General features: G+C 41.7%; 1 protein-coding gene across 1 annotated transcript; it reads right to left on the minus strand.

Moving 5' to 3' along the window:
- Nucleotides 1-73: 73 nt before the first annotated feature.
- espnlb (espin like b) lies at nucleotides 74-3,497 on the minus strand. Its single transcript, XM_077558452.1, has 3 exons — nucleotides 3,264-3,497; nucleotides 2,165-2,344; nucleotides 74-1,637 (listed from the first exon to the last, which is right to left on the minus strand). Exons 1-3 carry the CDS (start codon nucleotides 3,405-3,407, stop codon nucleotides 225-227), a joined length of 1,737 nt encoding a protein of 578 aa, XP_077414578.1. The 5' UTR covers nucleotides 3,408-3,497; the 3' UTR covers nucleotides 74-224.
- Between the last annotated feature and the right edge of the window lie 5,157 nt (nucleotides 3,498-8,654).

Here is an 8,654-nt window from a genome sequence, read left to right on the forward strand (position 1 = left end):
GAAAAATGGAATGGAAGGAAGTAGAAAAGCAAGGAACACACTATATAGTACATGTTTATCTTTTTATTTATTTTTTCATATGCTAGCTTCAATGACTATTCTAAATTGTCCATTGGTGTGAATGTGGACATTCTCAACCCTACGATACCTGACTGTGAGGCAGACAGGCTAACCACAAGAGCGCTCGCCACACCAACTGAAAACACATCAGCTTTTAGAGTGAGCTAATGTTCAAAATCAAAGATCTCTGCCTCCTTCTCCTTCCAGAAAGCAAAGCTGCGATCAATATATTGACAAATGTCTTCGTTGTTGAAACAGGACAAGTCAGTGCCACAGCTGCCCTCTTCCGGCAAAGCACTCTGTACTACAACTGAAGGCACTTGCCCGGTATCCGACTTTGGTTCCGACTGGCCGAAGAAGCGGAGTTTAATGTCCTCGAAGCCATCATTCCAACGTCGCCTTCCGGCTCGGATTTCCTGAAGAACAACCTTGTGGAACTCCCGCACCGTCTCCCAGGGGAAACTCCCCACGTGGTCAAAGACTTCGAAGCAGAGCAAATGCCTCATCTTCCTCTCAACCGGCGACAACTCCTGCTCTAAAATATGAAAGTATCCCAGCATGAAGAGATCCAACGTCAAGCTATCGTGGCTCACGGCTTTGCCATCCACCTCGGGTTGGAATTGCTCCGGAGAGTACACGGGATGTTGACTTTGGGACAATGTCAAATGGGATGTTTGAGCAGTGCGCAGATGAAGTTTTTTCCTCCAAGAAGTTAACATCTTGTCCACCGCGCCTCGCCTTTGGCAGAATTGAAACAAGGACGTGGATTTTTGCTGGCCTTGCTCTGATTTCATTGCCCGGATGGAGATAGCGTAAGCCGACTTTTTCCAGTGGCTCAGAAACAACACCACGATGCGCTCTTTCCTTAGACTCGTGGTCTCCATCACAGGTGAATGCTTTATAGGATCACTGCTAAATTTGACATGACCATTTGGCTTGTTCAAACCTGATAATTCAGACACAAAATCGTTTTTCAAGGCCTGGCTACCTGGAACCACTCCTGCAAAGGGATAAATCCCGCCAATCTGCCCTTCAAAGTTGGCTCTGAGGGTTCTGACGGACACCCCGGACTGACGGATCTCCTTCTCCACCCGTTCCCTGTTGCTGTCTAAACGATGACCAAAAACTGACGCTGTCTGACGTCTATTTGGTTCCAAACCATCCCTTGACCCTTCCCCTCCCTTCATCACACTCTCCATTTTGGTCTCCACAGCTCCATCCTCGGTGGTCAGAGTCCGGTTGGCCACCAACAGCGACATGCTCCTGACTATCTCCGAGATGTGGCCGCACCAGACCGGCAAGGCTCGGCTTCCCTGCTCGTCCATCTGGCGCAGAGCTTCTTTGTTCAGGGAGATGTTCAGGATCTGCTCCGGTAACATATACTTCAGTTCTTCCATCAACCTGGTCAGCTCCAGCTCGTAGGCCTGGTGACGCTTCTGGAGGGACACGTTGTCCATCTGTTGTTGAAGATACAGAAGGTCTTCTTCTGTTAGAAGCTCACCAAAAGGCCCAAGAACGGCATTATGGGTCTGGGAGAACTTCCAGCCGTCCACAGGTGGGCAGTCAGTAGTTAGATCCTGCGTGAAAGATAACGCTGGAATCATACTGAGAAGACAAAGGCATGTTTTCATCTTCCATTACAACAGACGATATCCTTAACACACATCGTGTAGGTCAAGAACCACACTTATGATACATTAAAGAAAACCAACTGAACCCTACACGAGAAAGAATTTGGCAACGGAGGCAGGGAAAAGTTCCAGACGTTGAACCCTTTGGATTCCTACCAAAACCATGAGTCTATGTGTCTCTTGGATTCCTCAGAAGACAGTGAACTATCCTAACTAACCTATGAAGAAGTCTACTTCTTGGGATCTCCGATTTTTTTGGACTGGTTTGAGGTTTTCTGCGACCAAGTTGAGGTCTCAGGGAAGACCTAGATGGTGCGAGACACTATGTCTCACAGTTGGCCTAAGCAACTGTTCCTAAGCAGTGGTTCTCAAAGATTTTGGACTCTGGGAGCCCTTAACGCCGATTAAACAAGTACCATGAAGTTACGCAGTTACGAGACAAAGTTGGACTCCCAACTATAAACGGACTGTACCTGTCTCCTCTGGTCATCCTCATCCTGAAGTCGGGTTTGCATCTGTCTCACCATCACCTGACGTTTCCACTCGGCGATGGGGCGACCGGCCTCATCGTGAGTGGGCACCAGAGCCTCGATGTCGGCTAGGATCACATCGATAACGGGTTCCTCCAGCAGATCTTCCTCGCTGTCAAGTTTCTGCAGGGAGACAATGTCTTTGTTACACATCTGTAGTCAGTTGTGCTGGTCTATGTCAGGGGTGGGCAAACTTGGTCCGCAAGAGCCGGAGTCCTGCAGGTTTTGGATGTTTCCGTTCTCCAACACAGTTGATATATGATCAGCTCATCAGCAAGCTCTGCATAAGCCTGATAATGACCCTGTTGTTTGGAATCAGCTTGTGTTGGAAGAGGGAAACCTCCAAAACCTGCTGGACTCCGGCCTTTGAGGACCAAGTCTGCCTACCCCTAGTCTAAGTGATCACAGGAACAGATCTTCTGGTGATTTGCTGGTATCTTCGTTGCCTAGGTTTGGGTCTCAGTCGGGGAAAGTACTTGGCTTGGGAGCAACAAAGGCTTCAGTTTGAAAACCTATGACAAATATATTAAATACTGGGAGTGAATGCTGGAGAGAAACTCAAATCAAGTGAATGAATGCGGGAGTCACTTAGAAAACCAACAAAATAAAAAAGATATCTAGCACTGAAATGGAATCCACAAATAAAGGAACCCGAGAAAGACTAAAGACAACTTGGAGGAGGCCAACCCAACAAGTTTGGAAACTAGAATCAGATGGAGATAATGGCCCAAAAGTCCAACTATTGCGGAAGAACCTCAATGGTGACCTGTCCTACCAAAAGATCTAAACAAGAAAGAAAAACTGGAAGACTGAATGAAGGTCTGAGCCATGTTGCTAACTCGCACTATGTTTGTTTTTACACCAGTTGCCTCCTGACACACAAACCATCAATTATCTAGGCTTGAGCCTGCACTGAAGTTCTCCCAGTTCTGGGGGAACTTGAACCAAAGCCTTTAAGTGCACCAATACCCAAACAAGACCCCTGTGTTAGCTACCTGAAGAGACACTTATAGGATTGTTCATTTAGCAAGTGGTAGCTCACCACTTGTCCAGTAAAAATGGCCGCTGTGATGCCAGCCTGCCTCAGGGACTTGACGGACTTCACGTGGGACATCAGTGTGAGATCTGGCTCTGGAGGCTTCAGCTGGTTGAATGATGTCATCACTAGAGACAAATCACATGTCATATAGCCATCTCTTGATTTCTAATTTCTTTAGAAGCGATTTTTTGCAGTGCTGATCCTTTTCCTTCGATTAAGCTGCAACCCCATCAGATATTCTACTCAGTCTTGATACTGACAAATGCTGAAATGCCAAATAAATAAATGAATTGATATGTGCTAATAATGCCATGACATTTCATATAATTTATCTTATCATTCTTGTGGCTTAGTAGGATTAATAATAGAACAGTTCTGTATAAATAAATTAAGATGGAAATGAAAATTCCTTGCTAAAGTATGTGTGAATAATGATAAATGTTTTACCAGTCTGGCCTGCCAAATAAATAAATGAACTGACAACATCCATTTTGTAAAGTGTTTGTCTTCCCTAGACTGGCGCAGAAGCTGAAGCCTAACCCAGGCACACCCTGACTGGTTGTCAGCCAATCGCAAGCCCAAAACCTGTTGTGCTTGACTGGTGACCATTCCAGGGTGTACCCTGCCTGTTGTCCAGTTAAAAATAGCGGCAGTAGATCACAATGGACCATTCCAAACAACGTGGATTACCTGAGGAGGCCGTGTGGATGTACTGCATGGATCCTGCTGTTTGTCTTTTGCCAACATTGGCCAGAGTCCCGGGAGATGAGGACGGGGACGAGGTGATTTCCGGGAGTCGAGGCAGGGGGAGCACCTCCTTCACCGGCTGTTGGCAGCACAGTCGACAGACTCACGTAAGAATTTATGCCCCCCAGGCCATTTTTGATAAAAGAATGACTCATATTTTCTTGAGACACCTGGGAACCTTGTGACAGAAATACATAGTGTGTCCTTTGACTCATTCAAACCCAAAAACGTATAAATATGTGTTTTTGTTTTTTACAAAAACTTATAAATACATTTTTTAATACTTTGTCCGGCACTCCCAAAAACGTATTTATACGTTTTTTTTTAAAATTATTATTATTTTTTAAATACTAGATCATACAGAAGGCTTTGATACAGCTTCTGACATGAAGAGGTCGCTTAAATCAATGGTAGTTATTACAAAAAACTGCCAGCAGGTGGCAGCAGCGTATAAGAGATCAGCCAGGGCCATCATGCAACAAGCTCTTTTTCCCAGTGTTTTCAACACACAAAAGTTAGCTTTATTCTAATGCGAATTGCTGCAAAACGGAAACAGATACAAATATCCTTTTTTCCTGACGAAAGAAGAGACTCTGGTCTTTCTTTTGGTAAGTCCCATGTTTTTACAACAATCGAGCATAATCTTCTGTGGACCTTGCAAAATGAGTCAAAATCCAGTAAAACAGCCGGGAGCGAAGGGGGTTGCTTCAGTGAAAATGGCTAGGAGTAAATGAGTGTAAAATGCATATTGTATACATTTTCATTGTATTGACCTCCTGTATAGTGTGTACTAGTGTTGTAGTTCTCAAGATCAGTTTTGGTCTCGAGATCGGTCTGGTCTTGGAATCAAAGGCATTTATACTCTGTCTTGTTTTGGTCTCGGACAGGATTGACTTGGGATTTTATTGGTTTTTTTTTTAATTAAAAAAAGCTACTGTTATTATGTTGTTTTTCTAATGATTAAAAAAAATGTATACTGTACAGTCTTTGGGCTTGTCTCGATCTCAACCTCCAAAAGTCTTGGTCTTGTTTCGGTCATGATCCTGATTAGGTTTGTTAATGTCTTGGTCTCAGTTGGTGTGGTCTTGACAACACTGCCGCGTAAATTCCAAAAACATGCTTGGTGGGTTAATTGAAGACTGTAAACCACTAATTCTCAACTGTTGGGTGGTGGATTCATTTTGGGGGCTTGCGGCCAAGTAAGAAAAAAAATATAGGTGGGCTTTGGTTTATGACGGTACTAATATAAGACTCACTACTTTAGATGAAATTGTTTAATATTCATGTTTTTTTCTATACAAATACTGTATTTAGTGTAATTATGACTTTAAAACTGTTCATGTGTATGTTTATAATATGATGACTTTAGCTTACGTATTTTCAACGGCAATTTCTTTTACTGGATATTGTCTTTAGATTTATATAAAAGTGGGTCGCTAACATGGCTGGACTGCATTATGAAATAGGCTTGCCAGCCCGGCCTGACTCCTGACCACTCCTGGCTATTGCACTGATGTTGATTGGTTCACTTTTCTTGTCTGTATTGAACATGGATTAAATGGCTGCTACCTATAAATTGAGGGTCTCTTGGGGTAAAATAAAGGAAATTAATTATTAAATCACTCCGCATCAGCCTCAAAAGACACCAGCCCACCGGGCATCTGCCCTGTATTCCAGATGGCCAGTCCAGCCCTGGTCACAACTTGAAACATGAAAATGGGAAAATGTTGGTCCAAGGGTGACAACAGTTGAAAAGCACACTTCTCTAAATTGTCCATAGGTCAGAATGTGAGTTTAAATGGTTATTTATATGTGCCCGGTGTTTGGCTAGCAACCAGAACAGTGTGTACCACCACTACCGAATACATTTTGTGTGGGAACCTTATTGTATTATATAATTGTACTACAGTGGTCTAACTCCATTTTGCTTAGAAGTGCAGAAATGAATAGAGTTGAGGTCAATATGTCAGATGACAACTCTAGAATGTTTAGTTCCAAAAATTCATGTTCAAAGATTCATGGAAAATCCAGAAAGTAAGTAATAGTTCATACTGCACTCAATTGGAACTTTTCCACTTTTCTTTCCTTTCAGGCACTTGAGCCTTAAATGGTCATTTGCAAGATGTGTCCCAATACTTTTATTTCTCACTCAATTTCCTTTACATCCAAAACATTACTAATGAGACTTGACTAGCGAGCACCTTGCTGTTCTCCATGTTGATTCTGCAAGTCCTAAAACAACAGCAGCAGCAGCTTGACAAATCTGAAAGAGGAAGCAGATAAAGTGAGCAGGACTTGGACCTCACATGGTGCATCTGTGAATACACGAGAGGTAATCAAGCCCCTCCATAACGCACGCAGAGTCGCGCGCGCGCGCGCACACACACGTGCACGCGCGCGCGTGCTTAATGCAAAGAACAATGCGGTGAAATGTGAAGCTGCTCTGCGTGAAGGAGAAAGCTTGTTGAGAGTCAGTGGAGATGCGATATTCTGCTTCAGGTAACTTCAACGGTGTCCTGGAGTCTTACCGCAGATCACCTGACATCACTAAACACTGTTAAATGGTGCATGAAATATACAATTAGTCCCTTAATGGCATTTTTTTTGTCACCTAACGTAATCATAAGCAACCATTCTTTTCTCTTTTTATCCCCCAAAATAGAGTTTTTCTGTTAAAATCGGAAATATTGCAGCTGCATTTTAATACTTATGGAAGATGGTAATGCAAAATTGACTTTTCATAATTTGTATGCAAAATGTTTAGTTTTTTTTTTTTAACACCCCAAAAATGTCAGTTGCATACCTTAACATAATGGAGGGAACATTGCAAATCGATCCAGGTGTTTCCCCAAATGTATTGACAATATTATAAGTATCATTAAAACACGTTGTTGTTTGTTTGTTTTTGTGTTGTTGGTTTTTTTTTGGGGGGGAGGGGGGGGTCAACACTCTGCTGAATGATAAAATAAAGTACAATCTTCATGAGTTTTTTTTTTTAATCTGGTTTTAATGATTCATGATTCATATGCATTTTACAATCCTGCAGAATAGTTACATGAGCAACATGAATCACAAATGAGAATACAGAATAATCTGAATTATACTCACCATAAAAGTCGTGGATGGAGAAAAGTTGAAAAAAAAAAGTGACGACTCCTACAAGAAATCCAGAAGCTGGTGTTGTGTTTGTTTGTCTCTTCATAAGCCGGAAACCATTGAAGATGAATCTCCTGAACCTAAAGCTCAGTTGGGGGGGGGGTTCCGGGCGCCTGTCCATAATTAAAAAGGACGGACGGATAGGGTGACCTGCACATGGAGATGTAGACCAAGTGGATGTATGCAGGTGCTTGAAAGTGGTTCTGGATCTTCCCTAAGCTTAGTTTTTCATGTTGAATAGGATACTAGTAAAAACAAGTGAACTCTTTTTTCTTGTTTTTTTGAATTGATTGTCCTATCGATTCCTCTATCAAACAATCAAGGAATCGGGTTGGATTTAGGCCAGTAAGGGCACCCGGTGTAAAAACTGTGCCATCATCGTGGTGGTGACCAGTCAAGTCAAATGTATTTATGTAGCCTTGAGTCAAAAAATAATCTCAAAGGGCTTCACACACCCACAGTTGACAAATATTAACTACTGACTTAACAGGAACTGCATTTCATTGTTTGACTGCAGTATCAACTTTCCACCAATAGAGGTCGAGACTGAGAAACAGTCATGACTACACTGGCCGCAATTACACGCCTGTGTGGATGGCGTAACATGGTTCCTGCAAAGCTTTGGGGAAAACATTTTGTTAACATATTTTTGTGGTCGACTCAGAAAAAAAAAGATATTTTGCTGTTAAGTATGTTTTTTTGGTGGTCTTTTTAGTCAAATACAAGGGCAAAAAACTAATGGCAATTTTCTATTATTTTTTTCCATTTTATCATAAAATGAATTATTTTGTATAGCACAAATAATAAAATTCATAAGAACAAACCTATTTACTGAATAAATAAAATGGGGGGAAAAAATCCAGTGGCCAGAAAAAGTCCCAATCAAGACATGTGGTTTGGTTGTACAACTTTTCAATGAATGCAGTGAAATACAAAGAATTCCATTGAATACAACAGTGCTTCAAGTAACACTTCGGAATGCCTCCCATAGACTGTACTTTCAGAAATTGCATCTTAATGAGCACTTTGATGGGCCTCCGCCAGACATGCATGCCCTTAGGTCCTGACCGTAAAACAAGAGGGTGGCCGATACTGTTATCAGACACTGTCACAAGTACTGAAAGCCTACCTTGAAATAAGGCTGGGTATTGGCCCGATACGGATACCTGGTATCAGTACTCACTCACCCATCCGTTATAGACAAAAAAGTGTGGAAGAATGCAAAACAAAAATAGATTTTTTAAATGATTAAAAAAATGAAATTAAACAATCCCCAATTTTTTTTTTAATTCATCCATCCATTTTCTGCACATCTTAACGGCATTAATTAATTATTTTAAAGTGAATTAAATAATTAATTTTAACACACTATTATTATTAAGCTTTTATTTGGCGAGCAACCATATTTGGCTATGTTTTAACTATACTTTACGTATTTCAAACATAATTAAACCCCTTAAATTGTAGATTCCTTTTGTTAGTTTAAATTAG

This window comes from Vanacampus margaritifer, chromosome 2, assembly GCF_051991255.1.
Source record: "Vanacampus margaritifer isolate UIUO_Vmar chromosome 2, RoL_Vmar_1.0, whole genome shotgun sequence".
In the NCBI taxonomy this organism is placed as follows: domain Eukaryota; kingdom Metazoa; phylum Chordata; class Actinopteri; order Syngnathiformes; family Syngnathidae; genus Vanacampus; species Vanacampus margaritifer.

Excerpts from the sequence above, each read along its gene's own strand:
- espnlb (XM_077558452.1), bottom strand. The coding sequence starts at position 3,407 with ATGACATGTGATTTGTCTCTAGTGATGACATCATTCAACCAGCTGAAG. Across the intron at positions 2,345-3,263 it reads CCATTTTTACTGGACAAGTG|AAACTTGACAGCGAGGAAGA; the intron begins GTGAGCTACCAC and ends GTCTCCCTGCAG. Across the intron at positions 1,638-2,164 it reads AGGATGACCAGAGGAGACAG|GATCTAACTACTGACTGCCC; the intron begins GTACAGTCCGTT and ends TCTTTCACGCAG.